The 16,744-nt window shown below is 36.5% G+C and overlaps 3 protein-coding genes across 4 annotated transcripts; all 3 read left to right on the top strand.

Moving 5' to 3' along the window:
* Positions 1-1,942: 1,942 nt before the first annotated feature.
* On the top strand, positions 1,943-4,585 carry LOC104235358 (pentatricopeptide repeat-containing protein At1g18485). The gene has a single exon (XM_009789095.2). It carries the CDS (start codon positions 1,943-1,945, stop codon positions 4,583-4,585), a length of 2,643 nt encoding a protein of 880 aa, XP_009787397.2.
* Positions 4,586-7,501: 2,916 nt separating this feature from the next.
* Positions 7,502-12,931, top strand: LOC104235359 (folate-binding protein 1). 2 transcript variants are annotated; one of them, XM_070171507.1, is made up of 5 exons: positions 7,502-7,657; positions 11,464-11,660; positions 11,733-11,822; positions 12,079-12,404; positions 12,598-12,931. In XM_070171507.1, the coding sequence occupies exons 1-5, from the start codon at positions 7,582-7,584 to the stop codon at positions 12,716-12,718; spliced, it is 810 nt and encodes a 269-aa protein (XP_070027608.1). In that variant the 5' UTR covers positions 7,502-7,581; the 3' UTR covers positions 12,719-12,931. The 2 variants fall into 2 exon arrangements, with proteins under 2 accessions (XP_070027608.1, XP_009787400.1); XM_009789098.2 differs by having other exon boundaries at positions 11,464-11,822.
* A 689-nt stretch (positions 12,932-13,620) lies between these two features.
* LOC138888703 (pentatricopeptide repeat-containing protein At1g18485-like) lies at positions 13,621-15,597 on the top strand. Its single transcript, XM_070170615.1, has 5 exons — positions 13,621-13,907; positions 14,052-14,438; positions 14,535-14,672; positions 15,231-15,414; positions 15,529-15,597. The coding sequence occupies exons 1-5, from the start codon at positions 13,621-13,623 to the stop codon at positions 15,595-15,597; spliced, it is 1,065 nt and encodes a 354-aa protein (XP_070026716.1).
* The last annotated feature ends 1,147 nt before the right edge of the window (positions 15,598-16,744 follow it).

Here is a 16,744-nt window from a genome sequence, read left to right as displayed (position 1 = left end):
AGATCTTGCTATGAGCTTTGATTTTATTTTTCTGCTTCTCTCAACTCCAGTTTCTTTAATTGACTGTTATTTATCTTCTATTTCAGAGTACATCAAAATCTCCCTATGCTATGGTTTTTGGAATGCAAAAAAATGACTACTAGGCTTGGGAGTTTAACTCTATCTCATTACTGAAGATAGGCGAGGATATGCTTGTGCTGTACTTAAAGATACAAACAATGTTTATATTTTGGGGTACTATGTGTCTACTACTTGAAGATGGTTTTAGCAGATAATATATTTGTGCCTTCTGCACATGGTATAAATATATTAAAGTTTGCTACTATATCTTGTGCTCAATCAACTTGGATGCTTAATGTGGGTAATAAGGTAACTTAAGCAAGTAATTGTTAACGTTATCCGATGAAAATAACTAACTAGAAATAAAGGGACTTGAACTATTTCATGAAAGCGCCTCTCTTGGTTGATGAACATCTTTAACTAAAAGGCCAAAAGAGTTGTGTGCGTCATGTTAGCGATTTTTACTGACTATTGATCTCCTGGCTAAAAATACAGTTCACTACCAACTATATTGTGAAGTAACTCGAGAAACATGGAATCTTCACTACTGAAAATGAATTACTCCCAAAGGTGTGTACTTATGCTAGCAAGTTAATCATTAAATTCTTAATGCAAAAGTGTTGTGTAATGCTCCTTTTGTCCAAATATTTCTGAAATAACAGGAAGGCATTGAGTACATATTAAGTAAGATGAATAAGATTCTGTAAACTTGCTCTGATCAAGATTGTATTTAGTGTGTATATATATGCTATCGAATTCACGTGAATCCATATGTCACACTATAGAAAAACCTCTGCATTGGAAAATTGATTTTGTATATATTCCCAGATGCTCCTCAAGTTTTATTGGTGTGCTGAACTGAATTGATCTTATTCTATCCGATAAATGCATGCATATTGTATATCTATATGAATTATTTGCTAGCTAGAGGGATTCTAACTGAGGTTTTGAATTGATATATGCTCAATCAAATTAATTTTTCGCCATTTGCCTTTCAAAATTCAACCATCCTATAAGAACATTCAAATAAAGTCAATCTAATTGATAAATCTTCCTCTGAATAAACTCTTCTGACGTGCTTTTACCCATATTGTTAAAAAACTGCCAGATATTCCGCCATAAGTTTTCTTATGTTTTCTGACTTTTAAACTGTTACTTTTACTGCAGGTGTAACCTCAAAACTGTTAAATCTTTGTGTAAATTAGCTCTTCATATCATGTTTCTTTGCAATTTGTTAGATTTGATACAGGTGCTGTATTTAGTTTGAACATTAACGATTCTCTATAATTTTACTTTATTTGGCATAATATTATGTTGGGCCCGGGCGTAGCACGGGCTTCCCCTACTAGTTTACTGCTAAGGCAAAGTCAATTCGGCCGGCTAGCCGGAAAATTTTGGGTTCATTTGCAATAAAAAGTTCTTTTCTATGAAGTAGTACGAGAATTGACTGAAAGTTGACTTTCTGTTACGTGACAATACGTATTTTTTCTATTTATTTAATTTTTACCTATACCACCAAAGGATGTGGTGTAATGGACGGGGTTGCTAATCCGTTAACCAGACGTCTCGAGTTCGAGCTCTGGTATGAAAAAATTCTTGGGAGGGAGCGCTACCTCGAATGAGGCCCTATTCGGCGTGAATCCAGAAATAGTCGAATTCTATGAGTACCGAATTCCGAGTGGGAAATCAAAAACCTTTTTTTTTTTTACCTATGAGACTATATAAGTTTGGATAAGATTTTACTGAATAAGATTGAATTTATAGAAACTACAATGCCCATATACTTACTATTCCTGCTATAAAATTAAATTGGAATAGGATAAGGGATGCGAAGACTTAGCCTTACTATGCGCGTTTGATGTTCACACTGGCGAGCTTCCCCATGGCTCTGGCGCCGCCGTCGCCGATCTCATGCTGTCGCCACCAACGCCATCGACAGCCCCATTTTCAGACCGTCATTTTCCGTCCAAAAATCAACAAAGGCACTTTTGCAACTACCTCTCTTCCAAAATCGGCAGGTTCGGTTTGTACTCCAACACCTGATGAAGGTTCTATAACTATAACACACCTTTTAGAGAATCAGATTAAGAATCCATTAACACTGTCCGAAGAGATTGCGCATCTCTCCGAATCCAAAACCTTGTCGGAAGTTTTACCTACATTTCAAGATTACCTAAACAGTGGCTTTTACCACTCGTCTGAAAAAGCCGAGGCCTTAGGCGTACTCTTACAGGCCTGTGGTAACCAAAAGGACATTGAAACGGGCCGTAAGGTCCACGAGTTGGTTTGTTCATTGACCCAATTCAAAGATGACTTTGTACTCTGTACGCGGCTCATCACAATGTACTCTATGTGTGGGTATCCTTCTGCGTCTCGCTCCGTTTTTGATCAGCTGCGAACCAAAAACCTGTACCAATGGAATGCTCTTATGAGTGGATACACAAAGAATGAACTTTGGTTTGATGTTATTTTTTTGTTCATCGAGCTGATGACTTCATCCCAGGATAGGCCCGATAATTTTACATTTCCTTGTGTTATTAAGGGTTGTGGAGGGCTTGTTGATGTTGGTTTAGGGGAATCCATTCATGGGATGGCATCAAAAATGGGTTTAGTTAGGGATGTATTTGTAAACAATGCGTTAATTGCTATGTATGGGAAATTTGGTCTTATTGAAGAAGCTATGAAAGTGTTTGATCATATGCCTGAGAGGAACTTGGTTTCGTGGAATTCAATGATTTCTGGATTCTCTTCAAATGGGTATATTGAACAGAGTTTTGATCTTTTCGGAAATATATTTACAGGAGATGAAGTTCTTGTTCCAGACACAACTACCATGGTTATTATGCTGCCAATATGTGCAGCAAAAGAGGAAGTGGAGTTGGGGAAGATTATTCATGGTTTAACTGTAAAGCTAGGACTGGCGAACGAGTTAACGGTGAATAATTCTTTAGTGGATATGTATTGCAAAGTTGGGTACTTTGCTGATGCCCAAATTCTGTTTGAGAAAAATGAGAGCAAAAATGTGGTTTCTTGGAATTCAATTATCGGGGGTTATTCAGGAGAAGGAGATGTTAGAGGAACATTTCATCTTATGAGAAGGATGCAAAGTGCCAGTGAATATGTGAAGGCAAATGAGGTCACTCTGTTGAATGTTTTGCCTGTGTGCTTAACAGAATCAGAGCAGTTGATAGTGAAAGAACTGCATGGCTACTCGCTTAGAAATGGTCTTGAATACCATGAGTTGTTAACAAATGCTTTTATAGCCGCCTATGCAAAGTGTGGATTGCTCAGATATGCTGAGCTTGTATTCTGTGGAGTGGCAAATAAGACAGTAAGCTCTTGGAATGCACTGATAAGTGGCTATGCTCAGAGCGATGATCCATCCAAGGCTTTGACTCTGTCCTCTGAAATTATGGGTTCTGGTTTGCTTCCTGACTGGTTCACTATCGGTAGCCTTCTTTTTGCTTGTTCCCACTTAAAGCAGCTACTGTGTGGTACACAAATTCATGGTTTTGTGCTTAGAAATGGTCTAGAAACAGATATGTCTACAGGGGTTTCCCTAGTTTCATTTTACATGAATTGTGGAAAACCTGAACTGGCACAACTTCTATTTGACAGGATAGAAGACAAAAATATTGTATCCTGGAATGTGATGATAGCTGGTTACTTGCAGAATGCACTACCGGATAAAGCCTTATTTTTGTTTCGTGATATGGTATCTCTTAGATTCCAACCTGAAGAAATTTCTGTTACAAGTGTCTTGGGGGCTTGTTCAACATTGTCTGCTGTCAAGCTGGGGAAAGAAGTTCACTGCTTTGCACTAAAAACTCACCTTATAGAGGATACTTTTGTCCATTGCTCAATCATAGACATGTATGCTAAATCTGGATTCATAGGGATGTCCAAGTATGTCTTTGACCATATTCCGGTCAAAGATATAGCATCATGGACAGCTATGATTACAGGATATGCAGTTCATGGACTTGGAATGGAGGCCATCAAGCTATTTCAGGAAATGCAAAAATCGGGCTTCACGCCGACGAGCTTGACATACGTCTCTATTTTAGTGGCATGTAACCATGCCGGGCTCATTGAAGAAGGTCGACAATATGTTAGAGAGATGCAGGTCCATGGTCTAAAACCTGAATTGGAACATTATGCATGTGTAATTGACATGCTGGGTCGTGCTGGACAGTTTGATGATGCCTTAAATCTTATGGCTGAGATGCCTATGCAGCCAGATACTCAAATTTGGAGCTCGTTGCTCAGGTCATCTATGGTTCATGCCCACTTAAATCTTGGGAAGAAATGTGCTGAGAAGTTACTGGAATTAGAGCCAAAAAGAGCAGAAATATATGTTTTAGTATCCAATTTTTTTGCTAGATATGGGGACTGGGATTCTGTTAGACAATTGAGGCAAAAGATGAAGGAGTTAGGCTTGCAAAAAGAAATTGGTTGCAGTCGGATTGAAATAGGAGGAAAAAGCTATAACTTCGGCGTTGGCAATTTGCTTTCCAAACCGTAAGAGCTATAGTGAGGGTAAATGTGACCAAGGGAAAGAATTGAGCTGGTTAGTACCTAAGATGATTTGGTGCTTCAGCATTTGAACAGAAAGGGTAAAGGATAAATTGAGGTAGGTCAGCAAGAGACCTTTTGGATTCTATTTCTTAATACCATGACCAAAATCAACTGCTGCGTCCATCGTCCAGCACAAGAGAAGGAAGGACAAGTCAGATGCACACTGTTGCAATGACAGAATGACATCTCCCTCTTATGGAAGTTGTTATCTCGCTCATCATATTCCCTGGAGTTTCCCTACTGGCAGATGACATTGGGATTACAAAACACGATTAATCACTTGACTAACGTTCTTCTCAAGGTTTTCCTCAAGGAAAGCAGTTCACTAATTACCGCAATTTGCTTTAAATTAGTGGCCCTCTCACAATTTTTAAAGATGGTTCTCCTGATGAATGATACAAGGATGGAGTCAATTTGACCTGCTTTTGTTTAGCCTCCCAAATTGTTCAGATGTACATATTAGTCAGAATCATATTCCTTATTATGTAGTTTGGCTTCTGTTTTAAAAGCAAACGGTGTTTGCTATCAAGAACGATTCACTCCATGAAGATGTTTTACTTTTCAAAATTTGAAGAGCAGTGTGGCAGAAGATGTTTTGAAACTTTAGTTCAGCATGGAATTTCAGTTCCTAAAAATGATGAGCGACATGAGGCTGGAAGTCCCAAGGGTCAATTCTGCGGCAGTCTAAGAAAATTTGCGCCTGACCTTGTACATTTCTGTCGTAGGGAGAGGAATCAGTCATTGATTTAGGTACTTGCTGGAATCCCCTTGGTGCTTCACAGCATTGTATGTCGTTATATGTAAAGCTTCGTTTTGTTGAGTGTAAAGAGAAGTTCTAAGAGTGGAATTAAATATGGAGGGATAAGGGTTGTTTTTAGTTAGGGAATACAAAGGATGTAACATGTATAGTAAAGGAGTTGGATACTTCTTCATGCCGACTTTCAGTCTTTCTAAAACTAGACGTAGAGAATGAATTATACATTACTTTTACTCTTCTTCCATCCATACCAAGTAACTTGAGTCCAAGTAAGAAATTAGTCTGACGGTCATATGACTAATAATTAATAGTACTACTTTAACAGTAGTTTGGATGTTGTTTATCACTTTATATTGACTGGTCACTAATTGATTATTTAAACCTAAACATAATTAATGTGTATTAGCTAAGTTGATATGTTATTAATGAGGTTGAGTTTAACTTCGTGCAGAAACAGAAAAACGCGACCCAATCTATGCAGCATTTCCGCCAGCCAAAGCTACAGACTTTGGGTACTTGTTGATCAGAATACATGTAACAAAGTTTCTGACAGTGGTCTTGATCCTTGGGGTAACATATTAGAGAGTGACAACGTTTTTTCCTAAGTTTCAATATATACTAGTAGCTATTTTATGACTATGTAAATTTTATTTCTATAAGACTAAGAAAGGGTCTTCCAATGCATACAAAGAGCGATGAGACATGTTTCCACATTAATAGAGATCAATTGTGGCGCCCGGGAAAGCTTAACACGTTTACTTGGTTTAATGGATATTTCCTCTAACTTATATATATTGAAACTTTGGCTATCAGATCTTTACACTATCATTTATTTTAATATATATATATATATATATATATATATATATATATATATATATATATATATATATATATATATATGTTATATAAATAGGTAACTGTCTTATTTTTCTTTTCATATTACTAATTTTATTTATAGATGATTATGCATAGGAAAATAATTTGTATGCTCACTTACCATTTAAAAAAAAGAAAATGATTGATCGTATGCGTTACAACAACAACAACAACAGCCCAGTGAGATTTTACAAGTGGAGTCTGGGGAGGGTAGTGTGTACGCAGACCTTACCCCTACTCTGAAGGAGTGGAGAGGCTGTTTCTGGTAGATCCTCGATACAAGAAGGAAAGAGATAGTGTATCAGTAACAACAAAGGAATCCAGAAAGATATAACACCAGCAACGCAAGATCTTATACGTTAGTAAAACAAAATATCCGCAATTATTTTTTCTTTGAATACCCCCAATTATATCAACTTATCTGTTAAATAAGCTAATACGGTTTCAAGTTAAACCCAGTTAGTATTACTAGTTCCGGATCTTAGAGCCTGTTTGACCAAGCTTTTGGGAGGTCAAACTTTTCGAAAAATTTAAGGTGTTTGGCCAAAATGAAAAAGTACTTTCAAGCAGTAGCAGAAGCAATTTTCTGCTTTTGGGGAGAAGCTACAAATTCTAGCTTCTTCTAAGAAGCAGAAACATAAGCAGAAAATTAATTTATTCAAGACAAAAATAACCTTACAATAAATTTATATTTTTCATACTATCCCTCATTAATTTAATATTTTTTTCCTTTTTCTCTTTCTTTTTATTTCTACTATACATTTCTTTACTTTTTTTGGTATATTTTTATTCTCTTTCTCCTCTACGAGTATATTTTTAAATTTATATTCAATGATGTATTTTAATATATTTAAATTATCATATAAATAATTAGTAATACTCAACACTCAATGTTATTGCTTTGGATAACCTATATTTTATATTGATTTGGTTTTTTAATTTATATGTTTACTTTACGTTTTATATTTTAAGTAAATTCTTTTATAATAAATGTTTAAATTTATTTTTCTTTTTAAAATAATATTAATCGCAAATTAAACTTTTACTGTCTTTTTTCGTAATTTAATTCATAAAAGTACATTTTTAAAATATTGGCCAAATACAATGAGCTTACAAAAAGCACTATTCAAACGAATTAGACAAGCACAAACTACAATTTTATAAAAGTACTTTTCAAAAAATACTTTTGAACAAAATTCCTTTTCAAAATAAACAATTTTTTACGGTTTGGCCAAACGCTGGCTTAATTACTGACTTACTTCTGTTTAACAGGAAAGATTGGAGAAGTGAGAAAAGTGGAATGAAGGATGGAATTGAAATGGCGTTTCTCGTTGATGCTGCTGCTCACAACCTCCGTTTACCTTCAACTACCGTACGTCTCAGGTACCATCCCTCTGTTCTTTCTAGCTCGTGCACAACCATTAAGTCTAGCCCTAGGTGCAAATTGTAAACAAACCCCTTATTGATGATTTTATGTAAAATCCTAAATTCACCTTTTATTTAATCTTGTTCAGATTATTTTGTTGAATTAATGTTCTCTACTCTCTAAGAAAACCTGAGATAAATGAATGATTGTGGCAAGCGAATCTTATTCTTTTAGCAATTAGGTAGCTAATTCGCCGATTGAACTATATTGGGTTGTGATTCATTAGATAATCTAATAAAATTTTGGATATATTTACTTCCGGTTTACAGCGGTGGATCAGTCAGTAAAAGTGTATTAACTGAGTAGAGTGTAGAGTGCGAATGTTTCTCGAAAAGAAGATCTTCACGAGTAGCAAAGTCAGGATTTTCACAAAGAGAATCCAAAATATAAAGAAGTATACACACAAAGAAGCCAAGGGGATTCAATATATAATATATACACAAACAAAATTTGACCTATCTACATAGTTTATTTTTTCAGCTAAGGTGTGTCAGTTGACTCCCCCAGGGAAAGGGTAACTCTGCCCCTGATCTTGACGCTCTTATCACTGATTCTCCTTTTCCGCCCCTGAATCACTGTTTTACTCTTTTCTTTTCGATAAATGTTTCTCTTTTCTTTTCGATAGAATAAAATATTAAATGCTTCTCTTTTCCTTTCCAAAAGAAACTCCTTTTTCCTTTTCCGTTGTTCATCGTTCTAGTATATTTGTGTTTACTAGGGATGCAGGTGTTTAGCTGTTCATATTACACCTCTAATAAGTGCCCGGGGGCTAGAATGAACTTGGAATATGGGGCTCAAGCTTGGATGAGCCTCCCATAGTGTATCTTGCTCAAATTCAATCTATAGTTTAACTGTGTGAGCTTGATTTGGTTTAGCATGTGAATATGATAGTCAAATAAAAAGTACATGTCTGAACATTAGCAAACAAATCAGAATGCTAACATAGTAAATTCTTTTCTCAAGTGACATACCGCTATAGTGATCTACAAAACCACCAAACTCACAAGATTCAAGCTTTAGATGCCATTCATATTATTATTAGCGAATTAGAAAGAAATGCCTAGTGTTTGGAAGTGTTTTGTGGTTGTTATCGTGGTCCTAGATCATGTGATAATTCATTAATGGCGTTAAAGAAGTCTTGTAGAAACCTGATCAAGGCATCACATAAAGGGGGAATTTCCCATCATGCTGGGGTCAGATGGGTAATGGTAGTTGTGACAATGTCCAGAAATGTTGGGTAGAGGAGAGGGGTTGCAAATGCATTCTACGAGTTAGAAGTTATATTTTCAGCTAACTGGATTGCTTTTAAGTGAGAATTTACGTGAAATTTGAATCGCATGTCCTGTTTTTAGGTAAGATGCTTGTTATAAGCATCAATAAAGACAGTGCTTAGCTTTGCAAAGGAAATATTCAAGACCTTTTGTTGAAAAGGATACCAAAAATATATGTGCATTTTAAGAGATGCCCTCACATCTTGTATAATGGATAATAAGGAGGTTTTTTGGGCAGGAATTTGGGGCTAACATATCAGCATCACCAAACTTATTTAATATAAGTGCTGCAATTCAGCTGTCCTCAAAGAAGCACTAGTGGGTTATGTAAGTTGCTAGAACCACATTTGGTTTGGGAAAAGGGTGTGGGTGAGCGTGGGCATGAATATGCTCGTTCCTCAAAAGATTGCTGTTATCATCTGAAGATCTAGGTATTTGTTTTGTACTGAGCTATCGAAACATCAAAAATTGATTTTTAGCCTCCAAAATGGTTCTTTATTTTTACTGGGATGATGCTTATAACCTATGTTGTGCGGATTCTCCAAAATGTAGCCGCACCCGTGTCGGATCCTTAAAAAATGCACTACTTTTGGAGGATCCGACACGTATCCTGCTACATTTTCGGAGAGTTCGAGCAACATAGCTTATAACACTACTTGCTCAATTCCTTTTCTTAACCTTCTAATTTCCAGTTTACCAAGAGATTTCAACAAAAACTTTTAATACCAGACTAGCCTGAAGAGCAAAGATATCACAACATATATTTTGTAACTTGATTATAAGAACTTATTTTTTTTGAATTGGTAACTATTGATTATAAGAACTTATTATACGCGTGGAAAAGAAAACCACACTATTATGATTCAATTACTACTCTGAGAGAGTATTATTGAATTTAACAATGGTCAGGCCTTAGGAATACAAATCATCCACAGAATTTTAGACCAGAGATTAGAGGAAAAAGTTTAGACTTCTAAACTTAATCTAACACTGGGTTAGCCACAGATTTTAAGAAATATTAACATAAAGCATCCTCGACTCAATTATTCAATGTATAGTGTACTTTCTTTTACTTTAAAATATCTTATAAAGTTAGAAGTCACGTGAGAAACTTCACAGTTAAAGAAGCAGATTATTGTCCTTTTCTAATACAAAACGTTAAAATGATCATATAAGAAAAAAATGTCTAGAGCAAAGCCAGAAAGCCAGCTAGCCAGCCTTGAAGAGTATTCAACTACTATTTTTTGTTCTTTTGCGGGTATGTAAATAAAGGAATCTTCCATAAAAGAAAAAAAGAAAAAAGAAGTGTTTTTAGACATTAAAAAGCTACTAAAACAAAGATTTTTGCCTTAACAACAACCTGCCCAGTGTAATAATATAAATGGGATCTGAGGAGATTAGTGTATACACAGACTTTATTCCTACATTGTAAAGATAGAAAGGCTGTTAGACTCAACTCAAGAAAAGCCAAGTTACTGTAATTTTTGCCTTGTGGGATGTAAAGCTTATGCACCTTTTCTGATCGTGGTAGACTAATAATACTTCTTCATTCTAAAATTAGTCATTCGAGTTTGAATTCGAAATAATTTATTTGGACCTCAATAGAAATATAAAAATATATAGGAAAAAACTGCTTATTAAGGACTTTAAGACTCTCTATGAGGTCACAAAAGAAAGGACTCAAAGACTCTTGAAGTTACTCCTTTCCTCACCTTGATATGAAGTTACTCGTTTCCTCACCCAGATATGAGAACATTCTTTGACGATAAAGGTCAGTTGTTGTAGCAACTTCCTTATGAGACTATTAGTTATAACATAGGAGAAAAGCATGCATAATTTGTTAATTCCTCTCTGAACTCTTCTATACATTTATGAATTGATGATATAGTTAGTCTAGGCAGCATTTTATGGCTATGAGCTAGAAGAATATTTGGACCTTGTTGAAAATCTGCTCTGTTAAGTTTCATAGCTGACTCCTATGTAACCCATGCAGGCTTAGCTGGAAATATGCACAATCGAAGAAAAAGATCCATATAGCAATGCCAATTAATTTGAATTAAGTTTTTTAAAAAATACTTACTTTAAAGCAGATGTTGGCGAGGAGTCTTTTTTATTTTCTTTTAGAGCAATAAAATGTCAATAGCAAATGTAGAAAGTCTAAGTTATAAAATATGGATTGAGACAGGTCTAAATGGAGCGAGATGAATAATGAGGATTTGTATAGTGACCCCGGTGTAGGAGTAAGGTTGTGTACATCCTACCCTCCCCAGACCCCACTTGTGGAAATTAACTGGGTGGTTGTTGTTGTTGTATAGCCGACCCCAACTAGTTTGAGATTGAAGCATAGTTGTAGGGAATAAGGATATCGTCAAATTTTTGATTGATTGTAGATTCGTGAAAAGATTATAATTTCTTTGATAATGGGGTGCTCAAGGCATTGTGCTCTAACATCTACTTTTCTACTAATGAGTCACCAAATCATTTAAATACAGGTAAAGATAATGGAGTTTGCATTTCACCTGGTGGTCGCTTTCCTCGATTTTCAAATGAAGGAAAACCTCCAAAAAAAGTGAAAAAGGGCCCAAGAGATTTGAACCTCTGCAGGATATTTCGCGGAAAAACTTGCTGCGATGTAACGCAGACGCATCCTGCTTTGCTATCCATTAGGAAGCTTGCTTCAACTGGAGAGGCAAGTCAAGAGTGCTTGCACTTATGGGAAATGTTAGAATGTTCAATCTGTGATCCACGTGTTGGTGTGCAGGCGGGACCCCCTGTTTTATGCACCTCTTTCTGTAACAAAGTATACCAAGCTTGCTCCAACGCGTACTTCTCCATGGATGCTAAGACACAGGTTTGTTTGAGTTCAGTTTGTTAACAGATTTTTCAGATGAGTTATTCAGCAATGGTGTATCAAAATTCAGCAAACAATAAGCTTGCATTGGATGTTATGATTTGTATTTTGGATCGTATAGTCTGTGTGTCTCAATGAAGATGCTTTTGGCCCCTTTGGTTGAGCTCAATGCCAACAGCCTCAATTATTTTCTCATCATGTTTGTATTGAATCAGTTATTGACATATCTCACATCTGATTAGAAATTACATGTCAGGTTCTAGCACCCTGTGGTGTAAGCGACTTTGTTTGTGGTAGAGCATCCCAATGGATCTCTAATGGGACAGAGCTCTGCCGCGTTGCAGGTTTTTCTGTGAAGTCTTTGTCTGATGATCCAGAAGAAGTTTCTTGCTATGGTGGAAAATCTAGTGTGGATTTTATTGCTGATTCATGGAGGGCTTCACAATCCAAGGTGCAAGAAAAAACGGACAGTTCTGGATTCATTGAAGATTTCAAACAATGGGTGGAGGACATGACATTTAAAGAGAGAATATCTTGGGCAGTAGGAGGCATGGTTCTTACAGCAGGACTTCTATTTACCAGGTGAAGCCACTCTCTTTTAGTAATTATAAAATAAAGAGAATCTTATTTGAAGCTTCATGAACTCTCTGGTGTGGCATGTAGTCTTAGAATGTTGTTACTTTCCAAGTTCCAGCTGTACAATCATGTGGAATGATTCTTAGCCCATTAGAGTGATCATCATCTTCATCAATGTAAATTTACTTTTACTATGCAGTCAAAGGAAAAGCCATAGGCAACGCCAGAAACTAGCAGCCCTCCAACGCACGGCCAGGAGATTGGGAGGAAATGTGAATCCGAGATCTCCTACAAGTCAAGGGAGCGAAAAGGGTAGTTAAAGATGAATATCTCCTTACTTGAGAGGAATTTCATCTTGCTACCGTGTTCCCAGACAAAGTTAGCGATGGCCGATGAGTACAGGTTTACTTGTTATTGCACTTCAAGTGTAAACCAGTGAAGAAAGTTTTTGTGCAACTCTCTTTCAGTTTATACAACATATTTTACTTTTAAATTCGTTTTAAATAGAATGACACACTTTAAATTAGAAACAATTAACTTTACACTTTTATTTTATCACATAAATATTATCTCATGTATAATACCATGAATTTTAAAAAAATTATAGCTACACAAATGTTATAACATGTTTAAGATTACAAATTTTAATTTTTTTTCTTAAAGTCCTTCAAAATAAAATATCATCGCAATCATTGGAGTTTGGAAAATATCTTTCTATGCCTGAGAGACCAGGAAACAAAACAAAGAAAATGATAGCGATACTGTAACTTTTGGTGCCTGAATTTTTATCAATTTAGGGGCTCATGAAATAAAAATAATAACTTAGATCCAAACAAGGATTCTTTCCTTCTCTTACTGATTAGGTTTTTCTTTCCTCGTCTCCTTGTGGAGCTGAACTTGTAACTATTTAACATACAACTTCAATCTCTTGACATTTGCTAGGCTTGTACTACACCTAATTTGCAAGCACTGATCGACCAAATTCAAATTTAAATGACTGGAAAGAGGAGACGTCTTGTCTATATGATGCTCCATTGGGTCATGAACTGCATATTAAGTGCTCCTTTCACTTAACCCATCAACATCATTGGGTGAGCTAAAATTTGCTGATGGCTCTACTACTACCGTTGTTGGGAGTGGTACTATGAAAAAGTAGTTTCAATCAAAATTTCGTTGATTGTAGCTCCTGCCCGGATCGGTAGTTGTTCCAGACGCAACTACCATGGTTATTATGCTGCCATTATGTGCAGCAAAAGAGGAAGTGGGGTTGGGAAAGATTATTCATGGTTTAACTGAAAAGCTAGAACTGGCGAACGAGTTAACATTGACTAATTCTTTAGTGGATATGTATTGCAAAGTTGGGTACTTTGCTGATGCCCCAATTCTGTTTGAAAAAATGAGAGCAAAAATGTGGTCTCTTGGAATTCCATTATCGAGGGTTATTCAGGAGGAGGAGATGTTAGAGGAACATTTCATCTTGTGTGAAGGATGCAAAGTGCCAGTGAATATGTGAAGGCAATGATGTCACTCTGTTGAATGTTTTGCATGTGTGCTTAACAGAATCAGAGCAGTTGATAGTGAAAGAACTGCATGACTACTCGCTTAGAAATGGTCTTGAATACCATGACAACCTGAAGAAATTTTTGTTATAAGTGTCTTGGGGGCTTGTTCAACATTGTCTGCTGTCAAGCTGGGGAAAGAAGTTCACTGCTTTGCACTAAAAACTCACCTTATAGAGGATACTTTTGTTCATTGCTCAATCATAGACATGTATGCTAAATCTGGATTCATAGGGATGTCCAAGTATGTCTTTGACCATATTCCGGTCAAAGATATAGCAGCATGGACAGCTATGATTACAGGATATGCAGTTCATGGACTTGGAATGGAGGTCATCAAGCTATTTCTGGAAATGCAAAAATCGGGCTTCACGCCTACGAGCTTGACATATGTCTCTATTTTAATGGCATGTAACCATGCCGGGCTCATTGAAGAAGGTCGACAATTTGGAGCTCGTTGCTCAGTTCATGTATGGTTCATGTCCAATTAAATCTTGGGAAGAAATGTGCTGAGAAGTTGCTGGAATTAGAGCCAAAAAGAGCAGAAATATATGTTTTGGTGTCCAACTTTTGCTAGATATGGGGACTGGGATTCTGTTAGACAATTGAGGCAAAAGATGAAGGAGTTGGGCTTGCAAAAAGAAATTGGCTGCAGTCAGATTGAAATAGGAGGTAAAAGCTATAACTTCGCTGTTGGTGATATGCTTTCCAAGCCGTAAGAGCTATAGTGAGGATAGATATGACTAAAGGGAACAAGTTGAGTTGGTTAATACCTGAGAAGATTTGGTGCTTCAGCAACTGAAGAGAGGGTTAAGAGTAAATTGAGGTAGCTCAGCAAGAAACTCTTTAGGATTCTATTTCCTAGTACCATGACCAAAAGGAACTCCTGCCTCCATCATCTAGCACACGAGAAGGAAGGACAAGTTAGATGAATACTATTGCATGACGGAATGACCTCTCCCTCTTACGGAAGCCATTATCTCGCATATTTCCCTAGAGGAATAGTAGCGTTGTTTCTCTATGGGTACATGGGATTCTAAAACACAGTTGTCCCTTGACTCAGGTTCTTTTTGTTGATAACTCAAGGTTTTTCTATAGGATAGCACTTCACAAATTACCACAATGTGCTTTAAGTTAGTTCCAACAATGATTGTAAGGGAGATAGAATGATTGGAGAAGAGGCACTCTCACCATTTTAAAGATGGTTTCTCCTGATAGATGATACAAGGATGGAGTCACTTTAACCTGCTTTTATGCCTCCCAAATTGTTCAGATGTACAGATAAGGCAGAAGCATATTCCTTATTCTGTAATTTGGCTTCTGTTTTAATAGCAAATGGTGTTTGCTTCTTAAGTTCAGAAGATGTTTTGGAACTTAAGTTCAGCTTGGAATTTCAGTTCTTAAAAACGATGAGCGACATGAAGCTGGAATTCCAAGGGTCAGTTCTGTCATCTGTGGTAGTCAAAAAAAATTTGCCCCGGACCTCGTACATTGTTGTTGTACAGAGAGGAATCAGTCATTGATTTTAGGTGCTTGGTATCGCAAGCTGGAATCCCCTTGGTGCTTCTCAGCATTGTATGTTGTTCTATGTAAAACTTCGTTTTGTTGAGCGTAAAGAGAAGTTCCAAGAGTGGAATTAAATATGGAGGGATAAAGGTTGTTTTAAGTTAGGGAAGTACAAAGGATGTAAGATATATAGTAAAGGAGTTTACTTTAAGGAGTTGGATACTTCTTCAAGTCGACTTTCAATCTTTCTAGAACTAGTCGTAGGTAGCAGGGGTGGCAATTTGAGCTCAAACTCGCCTAATCTGCCCAACCCGCCCAAAGATTAATGGGTTGAGCGACAAATATTTTAGCTCATAGGTCTATTTGGGCTGAGACCAAGTTAGTCCATTATTTTTTATAGCTCATTTTGACTCATTAAGCAACCCAAATATAACCCATGAAACTCACCCAAAACATAGGGATCTCAATCCAACTTATCTAAAAATTTACTTAGTTGTCCCAATTTTACTTTTTTTTTTTTTGTATTTCTAATTTTCTATTTTTTTATTTTTTTGCATCACCCATCCCTCAACCCGCTAACCCCCAAATTTTTCTTAACTTTTTTATTTTTTTTATTTTTAATTTTCTATTTTTTTTTCTGCATCACCCACCCTACCCCTACCCCCACCCTCACCCTGCAAAAACCCCTTAAAAAGATTTCCTTTATTTTTATTTTTCTGTTTTTTTTCTTGCACCACCCATCCACCCTACCCCCTACCTCCTTCCCCGTGCTAACCCCCTCAAAAAAAAATTTTACTTTTATTTTTGTATTTTTAATTTTCTATTTTTTTGCACCACCACCCACCTTACCCCTTACCCCCCCTCCCCGCTTTTTATTTCTTTTTTTTTTGTATTTTTAATTTTCTGTTTTTTTTGTTTTTCTGCATCACTCACCCACCCTACCCCCTACCCACCTCCCCCGCGCAAACCCTCTCAATTTTTTTTTTTTACTTTTTTTTTATTTTCAATTTTCTGTTTTTGTTTTTTCGTTTTTATGCACCACCTACCCACCCTCACCCGAAAAATATTTTTCAACTTACACATTTTAAGATAAAAGGCTTCTTTATGTAAGATGAGCATGATTTTAAAACATGGGTCAAGTTGGGCGGGTTGAGCTATGACCTGTTTAGTCCATCTTGACCCAGTCCATCTTAGTCCAAGTACACTTTAGGCTGGGTTGAACAATAATCCATTTATTGATCTAACCCATTTTGACCTGCCCAAATTCAGCTCAGCCCGCCT

Source organism: Nicotiana sylvestris, chromosome 3, assembly GCF_000393655.2.
Source record: "Nicotiana sylvestris chromosome 3, ASM39365v2, whole genome shotgun sequence".
Classification (NCBI taxonomy): domain Eukaryota; kingdom Viridiplantae; phylum Streptophyta; class Magnoliopsida; order Solanales; family Solanaceae; genus Nicotiana; species Nicotiana sylvestris.
The sequence above is the reverse complement of the archived record's forward strand: the minus strand, read 5'-3'. Positions and strand labels throughout refer to the sequence as shown.

Bases quoted from the DNA above. Each gene is read 5' to 3' on its own strand.
- LOC138888703 (XM_070170615.1), top strand. From the start codon at position 13,621: ATGGTTATTATGCTGCCATTATGTGCAGCAAAAGAGGAAGTGGGGTTG. The intron at 14,439-14,534 runs GTCCAATTAAAT...AACTTTTGCTAG, and splicing joins TCAGTTCATGTATGGTTCAT to ATATGGGGACTGGGATTCTG. The intron at 15,415-15,528 runs GTAGTCAAAAAA...GGTGCTTCTCAG, and splicing joins GGTCAGTTCTGTCATCTGTG to CATTGTATGTTGTTCTATGT.
- LOC104235359 (XM_009789098.2), top strand. From the start codon at position 7,582: ATGGAATTGAAATGGCGTTTCTCGTTGATGCTGCTGCTCACAACCTCC. The intron at 7,658-11,463 runs GTACCATCCCTC...ATTTAAATACAG, and splicing joins TCAACTACCGTACGTCTCAG to GTAAAGATAATGGAGTTTGC. The intron at 11,823-12,078 runs GTTTGTTTGAGT...ATTACATGTCAG, and splicing joins CCATGGATGCTAAGACACAG to GTTCTAGCACCCTGTGGTGT.
- LOC104235358 (XM_009789095.2), top strand. From the start codon at position 1,943: ATGGCTCTGGCGCCGCCGTCGCCGATCTCATGCTGTCGCCACCAACGC.